This window comes from Tiliqua scincoides, chromosome 1 (genome assembly GCF_035046505.1).
Source record: "Tiliqua scincoides isolate rTilSci1 chromosome 1, rTilSci1.hap2, whole genome shotgun sequence".
Classification (NCBI taxonomy): domain Eukaryota; kingdom Metazoa; phylum Chordata; class Lepidosauria; order Squamata; family Scincidae; genus Tiliqua; species Tiliqua scincoides.
Genome location: NC_089821.1, coordinates 32509321 through 32525776, shown reverse-complemented (window position 1 = coordinate 32525776; position 16456 = coordinate 32509321). Strand labels below are relative to the sequence as shown.

Here is a 16456-nt window from a genome sequence, read left to right as displayed (position 1 = left end):
AGGAGGAAAAACACCAATGTGTTTGTTATTCCTTCCCTTGAGGTGAAATATTTATAAAGATTAAATATTGATTTGAAAGAAGTTTGCATGTGCCCTGTTTCCTTGTTGTCAAAAGCACCCAACTCATATATATTGCCTTCTCTCAATGTTCTCTAATTGTGTGTTTGCATAAATGTAATACAGGAAGCAAAAGACAAAGGGTGTGTATCATTTCAGTGACAGTCATTGCATATTGCGTCCATAATTGCTCAGTATTTCATAAATAGAGCAAAGACAAATCCAATTTAGAGCTTTAACAAGTCACTTTTGTTTCCTTTAGGAAACATGGTTAAAAGCCTTTTTCATAGTTTAGTGAAAACAATGTTGTATGTAAACTTGCTGCAGAATGAAACCTTTGTTACTTCAGTGCTCTGTAAAGGAAAGGTTAGTATTAGGTGACTTTGGCTCCAAAAACATTCAGGAGCCTCTCCAGATTCCCACTGTAATTCAGATTTAATTGCAGCAATTCAGCCAGTCTTCAACTGACAAATGAATCTGGTTTCATAGGTCTGTTATCACAAGGCAGCAGGCATGTATATGATTATCTTAAATGCTGAATAAAGTACTGGTTGAGATAAGAGATAGAGATGTGTGCTGTGTGTCAAGATCCCTTTTCTGCTACTCACAGATTCTCACTTTTAAAAGGATGTGAATTTCTAAAAGCACTCTGTTTCAGTGGAGTTGAGGTTAAAAGGTATGAACTTCTTGTGGACTTGCCTCTCAGATTTGTGCTCGGTGCATGTGGGTGGAGTTTTTTTTAAAATCTGTGGGTGATATTTAGAATTAAACTTCAGACAACAGATATATTCTAATTTAGCAGCTCAGAACAATTGGGGCCCACTTCTTCAAGGGGTTTTGTGTCCTTCCTCCTAGTTCTGAAATTCTTGGATAACTTATCATACTGGTCCTTCAGTGTGGAAACTGAACAGTGTGGTCCTTCAGACCAGGAAACTGCAAACTTGTCAGTGTTTATTCTTGAAAATGTAGTGCTTGCTCTTACCCTGTCCTTGCATTTATTGTTGCCTCTTCTTGTCAGTCATCGCCATGTGGATGTTTTCATACTCATTTTTTTGGGATGGGTTCTTCTCTGTTGTGTCCATTTTAGCTGCTCATGATTCAGGTTGTCAGAATTCATAGTAACACTCAGTGGGTGCAGGGGGTGCCAGGTGGGGTACTAGGTGGGTGCAGGGGGTGCCAGGCCCCCTGCAGGTGATGTGCTCTGGGGGGGGGACACACTACCACGTGCCAAAAAATTTTAAGTTTTGGTATTTTCTAATATCATCATGTTATCAACCGATGCGTAATTTCATACAGCATGCAATGGAACAAGGCGTTGAAATATCTCTATTCTATGAAAGGTTATAACCAAGAAACCAGCAGGAGTGGGGCGATGGTACATCACCACTCCCAGGTACATCACCACATCCACCACCCGGGGTATTGCCCCACGCACTGCATGGGAGGAGGACCATCGTAGGGGTGAAGCGCTGTCTTCCCATACCAGATGATGCAAACCCTAGTAATGCCACTGGTAACACTTCCATGAACATGAGCGCCCTTCAAGGATGAAAGCAGCATTCCACTTGCTTAAAAGGGCCATGCGCAAGTGAAACACTTCTTTCATTCTCAAGGAAGTGTGTATTTGTGGAGCATGCTACCATTCACAGAAGTGTTAATTTGGATACCACCCCAAGAAGCCATCCTCAATTACACAGTCCCTAAGACTTGACTTGGCAGGGTGTTCTGAAAGCCTGATTCCTTCCTTACCCTTGTTCCTTTTTTCCTTAGACTTTGCAGTGCTGCCTTTTCTGTAATACCACAACTGCTTTTGTTCATGCTGTCCCTGCTTTTACTGTTGCTGCTTTCTTACCTCTAAACCTGCTCTTGCCGGTTCAGCTGCTTCCCATCTTATTGAAATTTGCTACTTCTCTCCTGTTAACTGTCTTCTCCTTTCCTGTAATCAACAAAATGGCTGACTCAATAACTGGCAATAGAAGGGCTGGGAGTGCCCAGCATCTGATGATTCAGTACATCCTACAAGACTGCTACTAGAAACAAAATGCCAGTTTGTATATTGCGTCCAAAACACTCCCAATCTTCAGCATGCAAAGTATAGCACTTTTTATATTTCTCTTACATGCCCTTTCCACATTGCTGTTGAAAGTACACACCTTTTGATATCCAGAACCAGTTTTAACTGTTGTTGTGTGAGTTGCATGTTAAAACAAATGTCACAGTGGTTTTAAACCTGTTAATATGGCAACTTCTTTTTTTTTTTTACAAGCTTGATCAAGTGCATCTAGAGAACTCTCTTCATTTTACAGGTGAAACGGTGAATGTTGGAGATGCGCTGTGTGAAATTGAAACGGACAAAGCAGTGGTTACCATGGAATCAAGTGATGATGGCATATTGGCTAAAATAATGGTATGACTATGTTTCTTGACATATATTGTGACTTTTTGGTATATGAACTTTCTAATCAATAGCAGAAATCTATATGCCAATTACTTGTGATTTTCTTCAGTCGTATAATTATACGCACATTTATTCTTTTAATATTCCATGTCTAACTCTGTATCTGCCACTGTTAGGTTGGATAGATTTATTTTTGTTTTTATAACTTCCCTAACAATTTTTTGGTAAATGACTTTTTCTCTTATATGCTGCCCAAATTTACCTCTCTTTCCAGTATTGGTAAATTGTCTTTCCTCAGATTTGTAAAATGGCTGTTGATAAAATAAATAAATGTTGAAAGATTTTACTATTTTATCTATGAGCCACTTTATACGTATTCTCAAATATACATCTGTACAACCCAAACCTGCCACCTGATGCAGTAATTCAGACTGGGAAAGCTTTCATCTGAAATGTTCTGTACAGCATTTGTCATGATTATTTATAATCATTATTATTTATTTTCATGATCACTACTTACTTATAAACCAGTTGTTTAATTGGAAATATTGCTTAACCCTAGTATGTAGGTATCTGCTGAAATGACTGATAAAGTTAATAATCAGTTAAGAAATAAGCTACTTGGAGGAAAGATGGAATATAATTGCAGTTGGCATAAATGTTGGAGAAGATGACAGTGTAAAGGGGGAAGACGTTTGCATTAAAAAATGAGTACAAAAATTGAAGAGTGCAGACTTAGAGCCCAATCCTGTGGTCTTTGCTGCGCCTCTGTAGTGCGGAGCACAGTCGCAAACGTGCCGTAAGGCACATTTGCGGGGCTTACCGCTGGGCTCCCACCTGAGGTGCCTCAGCTCCGGCTGGCACTGAGCCACCACCCGGTGGGCGCCCGCGTTCTGCAACTCGGCATTGCCTGCAACCACCAGGCTGCGGAAAGGGGAATGGAGGCGTTCCCGGGGGTGTGGGGGAGGCGTTTCGGGGAGGGGGGAGGCGTGGTTGGGGGTGTTCCCAGGGGTGGGGGAGAGGCGGGTCCGTGGATCCGAGCTCCGCAAGATCCAGGGCACTTGTGTAGGGCTGCTCGCCCTACACGAGGGCCTTCACTTTAGCGGCGACCAAACAGTTGCCACTAAAGTGAGTAGTCCCATTGTGGGACTGCTTCCCTTACTCGGTGGAAGGGGACGAATGTCCTGCGGGAGGCTCTGGATCCGGCGGGAGCCCTTTGTGGAGCCGCCAGGTCCCGCAGCTCCGGGCAGCGTAGTATTGGGCTGCCCGGGCCCAATCCTATCCAATTTTCCAGTGCTGGTGCAGCTGTGCCAATGGGACATGCACTGTGTCCTGTGGTGGGGAGGCAGTCACAGAGGCCTCCTTAAGGTATGGGAACATTTGTTCCCTTACCCCAGGGTTGCATTGCGGTTGCACCAGTGCTGAAAAGTTAGATAGGATTAGGTGCTTAGGCTACACTCCTATCAAAACTTTCCTGGAAGTAAGCCCCATTGACTATAATGGAACTTACTTCTGAGCAGACATGCATAAAAGCTCAATCCTATAGTCTCCCGGCACCGGCGCTGAGCTCCAGTGCTGGGTGCTGTAAAACATGCCATAAAGCATGTTAAACACATGCTGCATGTGCCATAAGGCACGTTTGTGGCACCAGGAGAGCAAAGAGCACCAGTACTGGGCACAGTATCGGGAGGCCAACGCAGGGGACTTTCATCCCCTTCCTCGAGAAGACCTCTGGCAGCGCCACTGGATCCTTCCTGGGATCTACTATTCCCATAAAATTCCTACTATGATAGGTATAAGTATATCATAGTAGGAATATTATGGGAATAGTAGATCCCGAGAAGCCTTGCATGCATAGCAGTTGTAAGGAAAGACTATTCTACAGTGCCCTACTCCAATCTAAATATACTGATACTAACTGCTCAATTACATCTCTGGCAGCTCCACTGGGTGCAGTGTTGCCAAAATGGCTACTGCTGCATCCAGCAGCACTGCCAGGGCTGCCATAGGTCTCTTTGCAAGAAGGGGATGAAAGTCCCCTGCTTTGGCCTCCTGGCACTGGGCCCAGTGCTGGCACTCCTTGCTCTCCTAGTGCTATAAAATATGAGTATATGTTATTTCTTATTCTGCTGTGCCAGTTTGGTCCATTGCATCAGCAATGGTTATGATGGTCAGACAAGCACCTGCTGCCTAAGCTTTGTGTTTGTTTGTTTTTTTGTAGTGCTTTCTGCAACAAGAATGTTCTCTTGTTGGATCAAGGCCTGTGTCTAGTAATAATTCTGGTTTTTTCACCACATGATGGCTGTTGGGGGGGGGGATAATTTTTTGTTTTATCACCAGTATGATGGGTGGTTGTCATGAGTACAGAATAAAATGTTTTCATTGAAGGAAAAGTTTCTTCTTGTTTTTGCGATTCTTTGTTGTAACTACCCTTAAATGCATGGGGGAGGGTGTGGAAAATAGCTAACCAAGCAAAGTAATGAGCAAAAGCCCTTCTGTCAGCATATCTTGCACTGTTTAAAATGCTATTATGAGGAGTACTAATGTTGCACATTAAAATCCAATTAAGGTAGGGTCATGATATGCAGTTTGTAATGTAAATTCATGTCACTGATCCCGATGTTGAACTTGCCACCAGCTAAAAGTTTTGTGCTTGTGTGTGTTTTGCAAATGAGTTTCAAGAAACCCAGTTCAATGAAAGGGATACTAGCCTGACTAGTTACTGGTGAAACCAAGCAACAAAATGCCTTCTCGAGGTGTGAGATAATGGGGCCACTCATTTTCATTAGGATGTGATGTCTCTGGCAGCATGGGATGCACACTGTCTGCAGCTGCTTGTGCAAGCGTAATAGAAGATTTGCAAGTAGGGATCATCTTATCAGTGCTCCAAATCTCTATTAACAGAGCTTTTCTCACAGCCAGGTACTTGGCATTTAAGCATGGAAACCTGTTAAGTCACCTCCTAAACTTGCAGCAAATAAGAAAAAGCAAATGCTATTGAATAGGTTGACAGGCAGGAAATACATGGAAAAATCTGGGCTCTGTTCCCAGCATGTTTTGCAGGATGCTGAAATTTTTGTCTTGTTTCCCCTGTGGCACCCCTCCCCGCAGTGGCATAGGGAGGAAACAGAGAGGAGAGGGAGGGAGAGGTGGATCACCTGCCCATTTTGGGGGGCTCCTTAGTCTCACAACTCTGTTGGGTTGCATAATGATGCCTTCCCCTTTTTCACCACACGGGGCCTTAGAGAGATTGTTGGCACCCTGATCCTCTGTCACGTTGCAGTCCTTTTAGCACCCTGCTCCTGTGCCACATTGCAGGCCTCCATTCGGCCTCCAGGTGTTTGCCCTCATCACCAGTGACTGCACAGCTGTTAGGCATGGCTCCTTAGCTTGTGTGGTTTCATCTTCAGGCCTCTCTCCCTCCTTTGGTGCTCAACTGTACTGTCCCAGCTGCCATGTCTACTGGAATGTCTGAAGTGCCTGGGTGGGCCACGCGACACAGTGCAGTGGCTTTCTCCCTGCTTGTTCGAGACATGAATAAATGTCACACAATAGGACCTACAACCAGGCCAGGGCAGCCCTTCTTTGACAGGAGTATTTGTCCTCCAAAGTCCCCCATTTTCTTTTTCTTCTTTGATGGTTTAGTTAGTGCAGTTATTATCACAATCCCCTCGAACCCTCAGAAAGCTTACTTGGATCAGTCAAGGAAATTGTCCATGGGAGGATTTCTAAACAAAAATTAGAATAAAAATTAGGTCCTGTGCACCCTGCCCATATGGCTTCAGAATTTGTGTATGCACATGTATGCAGAATTTGCACATTTATTCAAATTCTTGCATTATTCTCCTAATTTGATTAAGATATGTGTCCCCTTCTCCTCTTTCCCCATGGTAGTAGTAAAATGAAGGTTTCTCTACCTGTCCAGATAATGAGATATGTCAATGTTTTCTTATCTTCATGCCCGCAACATGTTGGCCCTGGAAGCTCTCAGTGTCATTTTTTTTTTTAATTTACAAGTTTTTGCAATTTCTGCAAACATTTCTGGGGTGTTCCATATATATGTAAAAAAATACCAGTGCATTTTTAGGTATCCCCATGTCACGTCTGAATGCCTGATAGCCCAATCCTATGCATGTCTACTCAGAAGTAAGTCCCATTAGAGTCAATGGGGCTTACTCCCAAGAAAGTGTGGATAGGATTGGGCTGTGAGTTAGCTATTTCTATATGTAATACTTGCAGCACACTCCTATGTTCTATTGCACATTGGTCACTGGTTATAAGGTATAGGCTACCAACACTGGCACAAAGGAACCCTTCAGCCCTTTCCTCTGAAACAGGAAATCTGCTGCCTCCTCTGAAGTGGATGGCAGTAGTCATTGGTTTTGCTGTTCCAGGCTCAAGAACAGTCCCTGTTCTGCACAGTCCCTGCAATGGTGTAAGGCAGCAATTTTCAGTCAGTTCCATGGCACACTGGTGTTCTGTGAATGGTCTGTAGGTGTGCTGCAGAGTTTGTGGGGCAATCATTAGTAGGACCATTGGGGGATGTGAGCCCCTATGGTTCTTGTTAGCCCCCAAAGGTCCCCAATTCTGCCTTGACAATTTTAGTGCCTTGTCAATTTGCCATGGGATGAAAAAGGATGAACATCACTGGTATAAGGGGTTGTTAGGGATGGGAAACTTTAAGAACTTTCACTGCAGTCTTTTCAGCTACCACAGTGTAATGGAAGGTGGGAGCAAAATTCCTGCATGGGATGCAGCTCATGATGCACTGGTGCTGCTGCTTCAATGCAGGGGAACTTGGATATAATTGGGCTGCCTATTATTGAAGCATGTTCTATATGAAGTATGTCTCAATATATATTGTCTCAAATATTTGCTCAATATATTTTGTCTTGCAGCCCAATCCTATGGACATGTTATGCTGTCAGAATATGCATTCTTCTGGCATAATGCACCTTATAGCAGTTGCAAATGCAACTGTGTCAGTGCGCACAGCCAGGCTGCTACTGCAAGTGGCTCACGGCCTGATCCATGCAGTGATGGACTGGGGACACTTCCTGGTGCAGTAAGGCCATACAGGGGATGGAATGGGGCAGGCAGTGGGTGGAACTGGGAGGAGATGGGGAAGAGAGTAGATCGGGCCTGGGTGGGGGGGGGCCGAGTTTGGCTGCAGTGATGCCCACTGAATCCTAACCCCCTTCTTGAACCTGATCTGCCTTCATGGGTCAGTGCAGACTTGCACCAGCTGTATAGCTGTATAGCTGGTGCAGGACCGAAGTTGATCCATGGCGGCTGCTAGGAACTCATTTTTCCTTTCCCTGAGCAGGCCTCAACTTGCTGAAACAACCCCACAGGATACAGCTGATGCCATGTTGGTGCTACTGCTATGCTATGTGTGGAGCTTGGTTGAACTGGATTGTCTGATGTTTAAAGTGGCTTTCTTTACAGTATTATCCATGCTATTGCTTTTAGTAGCTCAAATAATCCACAACCTGAGGAGTCTATAGTGAATTTGTTGTAATTGCATAATTTGAGACTCTGGTACAGATTTAGATAGGTTGCCAAATAATACCTACTTTTGTTGGATTTGGATTAATTTAAAGAGTAAAACAGAATGATCTCTATTAATATTAACAATACGGCTGAAGTTTTAACTTCTTTAGACAACATTCAAAGTGTTATATACTATGCTGATTCTTTGCTTGGTTTAACTTTTGCCTCCCTACATTTTAGAAGGAAGAAGGAAGTTCTAATGTGCGTCTGGGCACCCTAATTGGCTTGCTGGTGGAAGAAGGACAAGATTGGAAACAAGTTGAGGTACCAAGTGATGCAGGGGATTCACCTTCCTTGCCTGCACCAGCAGCCGTGACAGCCCCTTCTCCCATCCCTACCACTTCTGTGCCTAAAAAAGTTGAACACCATCCTGGAAAACTACAGTGAGTTTCTGTATATGTTATGTACCAATGCTTTTAGTCCTGTACTGTGTAGTTTGACTGTAGTTCATATTCGTGCTATTCCACTGGAGTAGTGGCAACTACAGGTAGTATGTTGACCAGGACATTCGTGCTTCAGTTCCCACACCCTTACATTCTTAGCTGGACAGCCTTGAGAACTCTGAAGAAAGAATTCTAAGGCACATCATGTGCTGATGATGGATATTGGTATGAAAGATAGTTTCATTTATTCACCTCTTCCTCCTGTTCCTGAAATACTGACAACTGCAGTCTCTCCTGTAGTGCCCACCCCTTCAAAATTGTATTGCATTAGGGCCCAATCCTATCCAACTTTCCAGCAGCAATGCAGCCACAACGCAGCCCTGCGGTAAGGAAACAAATGTTCCCTTACCTTGAGTAGGCCTCTATGACTGCTTCCCCACCACAGGATGCAGCGCACACCCATTGGCATGGCTGCATCGGTACTGGAAAAGTGGATAGGATTGGGCCCTTAGTTCTTCCATTTGGATGTGGGTAGTGCAGTGATTCGTGTCCTGGGGAAAGAGAGTGTTTGCAAAATAAAAATTCAGAGTCAGCAAATTGATGGCTAAGACATGCCCAAAGAAGTGGTTAATCTCCATGAAGATATGTGTTATCCAAAAGACCAACGTTGCACATATAATGGATGAAGATAAATAAGTGTTTACCAGATCATACCTGGGTTTTAGACTGTTAAAATCAACTATCTGCCAAAATATTATTATGCTGATGATCGGAGATGGAAGACGAGTGTATTTTATGGGGAAAATGTTGATGAGACACAGGAATTATATAGGCTACTATCAGCAGCTGACTGGCCTACTCTACTATAGGAACGTGTCTAGAAAAAGTTGGTGTGTGACCTTGTGATAGATGAAAACTGTATCTAAACTTGTTTACTGAAGTTGGCTGCACTTTTTAGATGGAATATTTTCATCTCGTTTTTTTTTTTTAGTTTCCGCTTAAGTCCTGCTGCTCGTAATATTCTGGAGACTCATGGACTTGATGCAAGCCATAGCACTCCCTCAGGTCCTCGAGGAATCTTCACTAAAGAGTATGTTATTGGTTCACATCTCTCTCTCTCTCTCATTTCATGAAATTTGTCTTTCTCTCTTAGTTTTTCTTTAGTTTACAAAATGCAAGGTGAATGTTGGGATTGATTCATGGCTACAGAAAGCTCCCTTGGAAAGACTTTAGATTTTGAAGTGTTACTTTTAATAGAGATCGGTTTTACTTGCAAAAGTGTCTCTTAATTTTCCACAAATTAGGTTAGAACAGTCATTTTCAACCACTGTGCCGTGGCATACTGGTGTGCCGCGCGTGGTCCACAGGTTTCCCACAGGAATTTGGGGGAAGGTCATTTATTAACAGGGCCAATGGGAGATGTGAGCCCCCATTGTCAGCATGGTGTGCCTTATCAATTGTCAAAAACCTGATGGTGTGCCTTGACCATTTTAGTGCCTTGTCAGTGTGCCATGAGATGTAAAAAATTGAAAATCACTGGGTTAAAATATGGAAATGAAAAAAAGAGAGAAATCTGCAGAAAATAACCACCCAAAATGCTTTTTTTAAATTATAAGTTTGGGATGCTAGAGGCTCCTTCAGTCCTTTGTCTCCATGAGGAGACCAACACATACAGACTTTCCAAAAACTAGCTCCATACCCACATGTAGCTCCACCTCTTCTTCATTATCAGTGTTTGTCTTCCTATGGAGACGAAGCCTAGATAGGACTTTACTCTGTTTGCCATTGTAAAAAAAAAGTGACCAAATATAACAGAACAAATGTAGTGTTTTCCTTTTAAGATTAAATTGTAGTAAGCTGCAGAAGTAAGCTGCATCTTAAACGGGAACATAACTTCCATCTCTCTCCCTCCCACTGCTTCCTGATGGTTTACTGTATCTTAGTGAGATACAGTGTGCCCTCCATATACTCAGGGGTTTGGTTCTAGAACCCCACACACATACCAAAATCCATAAATGTTCAAGGATCATGCTGACAAAATTGCGTTAATTCGCGCAAACTGTGTACATTTGTGCAAATTGTGTACATTGCTGACCTTATGCAAATTGCCTAAAACATATGTAAATTGCCTATACTTGCATAAATGGATCTAAACTTACGTAAGTGGGTGGGTGCAAAGCAAAATCTGTGAATTGGCAGAGTGCAAGGTGAACAAGGCCACAGCACGATATGTGAAATTTTTAAAATACAAATCCAAAAATGTGGAGTTCACAGAAATGACAGGCTCACTGCACTGAGGCCATGCTTCTAACTTAACACCATTGCAAGGAGCTTTGGGAAGTTGACTTTGTTTCATTATATTGGTTCTCATCAAAAGCAATGTGCGTGGCTCTCCATTTGTGTATGTTGTATTGAACTTTAAGCAGTGGTGGCCTCTGACATCATTTGCCTCAGGTGAGTTGGTAGCATAGAACATTCAAGAAACAAAAAGGTTTTTGAGCCAGCTTCTGTGAGGCAAGGGAAAGTTAACAGTTCTTTACAGAAGGCAGCAGAGAGCTGGGAAAAAGTACTGGGAAGTAGAGAAGCTGATAAAGATCCCAAAAGCTAGGAGGGTGAAAGAAGGAAATGAAGTGAGCAGTGGGCCAAGAAAGAAGGATCTGAAGAGAGGTTGGCTAGTGGAGGAGGCTTGAGGGGGAAAAGAGTAGAAGAAACAGGTGCCAAGTCAAGAAGAAAAACTAAATAATTTCTTCTTTAAAAATTTTAAAAGCACAAGATAAAGATGTTCACATGAACTGTGTGGGGAAGGAAGAATCTTATACAGAAGGGACTATGTACCATTGGAGTGAAAGTGGGGAGGCAAGAGAGAGAGAGCTAAGGGGGCATGGGTTTAGGTCTAGATAATGCCATGGGAATTTTTCCTACTATTTTGACCTGAACTGAAGGGGTAAGGAGGTCATGGTGGGGGACTGAATTTCATATATTGATCTGAATTGCCCAACCAGTTCTTTTTCTACAGTTATGTAGTATTTGTATTGTTTTTGTTTTTTAAACTATCTGTAAAACTCCATGGCTGTAAACAGGAGTTGTGTTACAATTCTTGCTTCACTCTATACTTATTCTAAGAAAACTGGTAAATTTCAGTGTGCTGCCCATCTAACCTGGGTTTTAGAGCTTTGCAGTTGTGCCGTTTCAGATGCCACATCCTGTAGCTAATTATCTTTGCCCCTTTCATAAGCTCCAAGTGCGCTCTGATTCTTGCATAAACTATTTCTTCTTTCATTAAAAGGGCAATTCTTTGTATCCCTCAGTGCATCTGTTAAAATGAATGGGAAAGCACTTATCAGTCAAGCGTTCTCTTCCAGCAATTTCTGGCACTGTGACTTCTATCAATAGGTGATACCACCTCATAGGAATAATTTCTTCTCTTTTTGAATAAACTATTTGCCTCTAGACTCACAAGTGTAGTTTGCAGACTTGTTAAATCATTGTTCATTTTGAAACCGATACTAAGTCAAGGTTTAGATTTGAATGGTTCAATAAACAGAAACAAAAAGATTATATAAAGCAATGCCAAGGAGTCCAGCTTTTCTGTTGTTTGCATTATGACCTAATTTATGTGCAGCAGAGAGTTGTTCTGTCTTTTGTAATGGCAGCTCATTATCAAGAAGCTTAGTAATTATGCAAGTGTAACTGTAATTTATGGTATGTAACTAGTTCATGACAGGTGGGAACCCTCCGGGTCACCAAGATATCTAATTAATGTTTTCTAGTAACTATGGAGATATACCACAGACTTTGTGATGGGGGACATGATTACAGTGAAAGAAATGCCTTTACAATATACACACCTACGCTCTTTACTTCTCATGACAAAAGGAATTGTCTTAGAGATGCTATGAGAAGGGACAAAAGCAACCTACTGTTTGATAATCATTTTAAAATTATTTAATTATGGAAAATAAAGGAGCACATTACTTCTAGCTGCAGTTGAAAAGAAATTTCTATAGATATTTGTGAGTGTTTCTGTGGATAAAACATCTTGAACAAATGTTGGCTGGAAAAATTTGTGCTGTACTATGTGGGTAAAAGCCAAATTGCTGAAGTATTTTATTAAGTGGCTGGAATCTGTAATTCATGAAGATTCAGCAGTTGTATTAACCATATTTTTCAATATTTGAAGTCAGAGTTATATTGTATGTTACCTTTCTGCTTGCTTAAGGAGGTTTCTGCATGCAGAAGAGAGAGCCCAAGGTTATTGTGCACAGAAATCCAGATGGAATCCTGACTTGGCTTTGCAATTATGTAACACATTGCACAAGATATTGTACATGTGCAGTTTTTCTCACATGCACTTGTGCATCCTTGGGATACAACTTGGATTCTTTATGTAATAGTTTCTTATAAGAAAAACATTTTAACACAGGAGAATTTCTTAGGGCAGGGATTTTCAAATGCTGTTGTGAACAATCCTGATTTAAGAACTTAAGAGTTGAATGCCGAGAGTGGGCTGCCATATGATCAAGACAAGTGTTTGTCTAGTGCTCTTGAGTGTTCATAGTGCTTAGTGTGTATTGTCTTGTAAGGAATACAAGAACCCTGTAAAATGAGTATTATTATCTCTGTGTTATAGATAGTTGCTGGCTGGTAGGCTGTCTGTAGCCTGCCTACTCATACATACCCAAGTTCGAAACATATGACCTGCTGACAAATGAAAAGTGCGGGAGAATAAGCTACATTACAAAGTCCTTCCTAGTTGGCAGGCTTGAGGCTGTTCTTGCAAGGTGTATACTAGGGGTGGGCAAACCCTGGCCTGTGGGTCATTTGCAGCCCTTGGGGCCCCCAATCCAGCCCACAGGGAGCCCCCAGTCTCCAAAGAGCCTCTGGACAGTTGGAAACTGTTGGAGCCCACACTGGCCCGTGACTGCCGGTTGTGAGTGACCACAGGGCATGAGCTGCAGACCGAGTTAGACAAGGCCTTTTATAGTCTCCATGTGTTTTCTGCATTTCCCAGGTTATTATTTTAACACCGCCCCCCCATTGCCTCTGAACAACTTAGGTCTTCATGTGTTTCTGGCTTGGTCTGTATGTTTTCACTGTAGTTCTCATATGTATTATAAAAAGTTCAGTAAAATTCATTCATTCATTCATATAAATTCTGTCTCTAATGCAGGGGTCTTCAAACAATTTGGCCAGAGGGCCACGTGAAATATCTGGTGCAGTGCTGAGGGCCGGAAAAAAATTTAAATATAAAATTTAAATAAATAAGTTAGAGATGGAACTTAGATAAATGAATAAGTGAATGAGTGGGCTCATTCACTCAGCCTCTCTGGTCCTCAGAACACCCTCCAGATGCAATCAGAGCAAAGCTCTGGTCATGTTTAGTCGACTGGGCCAGAGGCTTTCAGGGGACAAGAGGCTGGCTGCGGGCCAGATAGAGGCTCGCTGCGGGCCACATCTGGCTCCTGGGCTGGGGTTTGAAGGCCCCTGCTCTAATGTATCCATTTATGTAAATTTATTCAAATTTGAAATGTAAATTCTTTTTTTGCTGACCCACAGCACATTGTCAGAGAGATAATGTGGCCCTCCCACCTGCCAAAAAGTTTGCCCACCTTTGCAATAGGCAATAAAAACAAGTAACTTACACCTTACACTTCTGTAAGCCTCCTGCTTTGCAGAGATTTTCCTTGGATCTGAACTAGCAATTTTGCTGGCACAAGTACAAGGAGAGAAAGGAGTCTGCAAGAGAGGAGATAGAATCCAGCACACACCACCCCCACTGTATTTACTTTCCTACCTCCAAGAGTTCAGGGCTGGTGTATGCACCTACTCCCTCCTTTTGTTCTCACAACAACCCTGTGAGGTAGGTGAGGCTGAGAGAAAGTGACTGACCCAAGGTCACCCAGGAAGCTTCATGCCTGAGGGGAGATTTGAACCTGGATCTTCCAGGTCTACCTCCCAAACCACTACACTACCCTGACTCTCTGTATAAACCATTTGTATAATAAACTATTAATAATAAACCATTTATTTTGTATTTGTGTATAAAACATTTATTGATTATTTAGCTGTAAAGGACTGAAACTGAAAAATATTTTGATTTTTTTTCAGCTTCAGTCCTTCACAAGAGCAACAAAATAGTTCAAAGTTGTCCATCTTCAGCATTAACTAAACCAAAGTCAGTACCAATAGCTGATATGAATTGATGTGCACCAGTCGGCTCACTGATATTTATTTGTAACATTATTATTGTCATCAATTATTGTTCTTCCTTCTTTACTTTGGACTTACTGCTCTTTACTTTTGTAATCAGGCCCTTATTTCCCAATTGTCTTTTGTATTAGTGGACAGTGAATAAACAGGCTACTTCTTAATTGCTTGCCTCATTACTCAATAGCTGTTTAGTTGCATACCTGAACTGTCTTCAGTTATTTTGATAAGGGTGATGAATCAATAGAAATATGGATTGTGAACTTTACTGAAAAACAGTGATTTAAATTCTGTACATAATAGGTCTTGCAATTATTGTTTACCTTGCCTGCCCTTTTTAATAAACTCATCAATATTCAAAGGAGTGCTGCTACCGTACAGCATGTTCAGTTCATTTTCATGGAGAGTATTTGGGAGTTGGGGCTGTTCTTATGTACAGCAGTCCCAGGAAGAATTTTTAATTATTTGTCTTTATACATGCATTTCAGTGGAAATGCTTTTGAATGATGTACAATTTGATGCTTTCATTTTCCTTAGTTTCCTCTCTTAATTATTACTGGTTTATTTTAGAAATTTATGATTCTCAATTGAGATAATTAGTCATCCAGTAGATGCATAATTAATAGAGGAGTCATTTATTTTTCAAAAATAGACCAGGATACAATAAACAACTTTGGGTGTGCTAAATGGCCTTAGAGTATATATTTTATGAAAGCCCCCCTCCCCCATGTCATATCAGAAAGTTTCCCAGCTTGCTATGCAGTATGGGGACCTACTGTTTGAGAAACACAAGCCCAAAGTCTAATTTTACGCATTGAATGCATAGTTCTTTGGAATCTTATGAATGAATGCTCTCTGGAAGCCTGACAAAGCCTTAAGATCTTCTGTAAAAGATATAAAATCTTCTTCCTTTTGTCTGGCTCCTGGTGCCTTGAACTTGTGCTGCAAGTTGTAGCTAGTTCTATTGTACAAATGTAATTGTAGAAAAAAAAACTGGGAGTGGGTGTGAAGAGGTTCTTTGGATTCATTTCTAAAGTAGCTCTATTTCTATGTTCCAATACTGTGTTCCAGTGCCTTAGAGTAGCATTCAGCTTCCATGTGTTCTCCCTCTCCTGTTTTAATACTCTTTAAAATACAATTCATGGTTTCATGGTCTTTTGTGCTAATATTCTGGTCCCTTAAGCTGATTGGTCATAGCTTTTACATAACTTGATCTCTCTTGTTCTGTCCTGGGAGTTTTACTTTAGCACTTTACCGCCTGTGCTGCTAATGACTATAGACTTTCCAAGCCAGAAAAAAAACTTGCTAAACCAGCTTTTGTCTAGTATCCAAAGGGCAACCCAATCCTGAAGCTAGCAGCTCCACTGGGTGCAGCAGTGCCAAAACCGCTATCTCTGCAGCCAGCTGCACCGCTGAGGCCACCAGAGGTCTCCTTGGAGGAAGGGTACTTTCGTCCCCTTCCCTGGGGGAAACCCCAAGCCCCACAATGGAGCTTCTTAAGTCTGTGACAGCTGTTTTGCCAGTGCAGACTTGAGAGACTCCATGTCGGGCTCTGCAGTCTGACATGGAGGATAGGATATGGTAGAGAAGAGTTCCACCAGTCCCACCCTCCTCTCAGGCTGGTTCCTCCCCCCACCCTGTTCCACCCATTCCCCGCTTCTCCCCATCCCAAAACTACTGCTGCCCAGCCCTCCACGCGGCGCTAAGGCTTAGCACTGACTGGCGCTGGTCCAGTATTGGCGGCCCCTCCTCCCCACTTGCTGCATATGTTCTTTACAGCATGTTTGTGACATCCAGTGCCAGCACTGATGACATTTAGGATTCAGCCCTTAGACTGCAATGTGTTTAGCTTGATCTA

The 16456-nt window shown here is 42.3% G+C and overlaps 1 protein-coding gene across 1 annotated transcript in view; it reads left to right on the top strand.

The window, feature by feature from the left end:
• Positions 1-16456, top strand: part of PDHX (pyruvate dehydrogenase complex component X) — a 63018-nt gene that overhangs the window by 13460 nt on the left and 33102 nt on the right. Inside the window, exons 3-5 of the mRNA XM_066639679.1 lie at positions 2364-2464; positions 8189-8391; positions 9383-9481. Coding sequence (XP_066495776.1) covers positions 2364-2464; positions 8189-8391; positions 9383-9481 — 403 coding nt within the window. The remainder of the gene's footprint in view (positions 1-2363; positions 2465-8188; positions 8392-9382; positions 9482-16456) is intronic.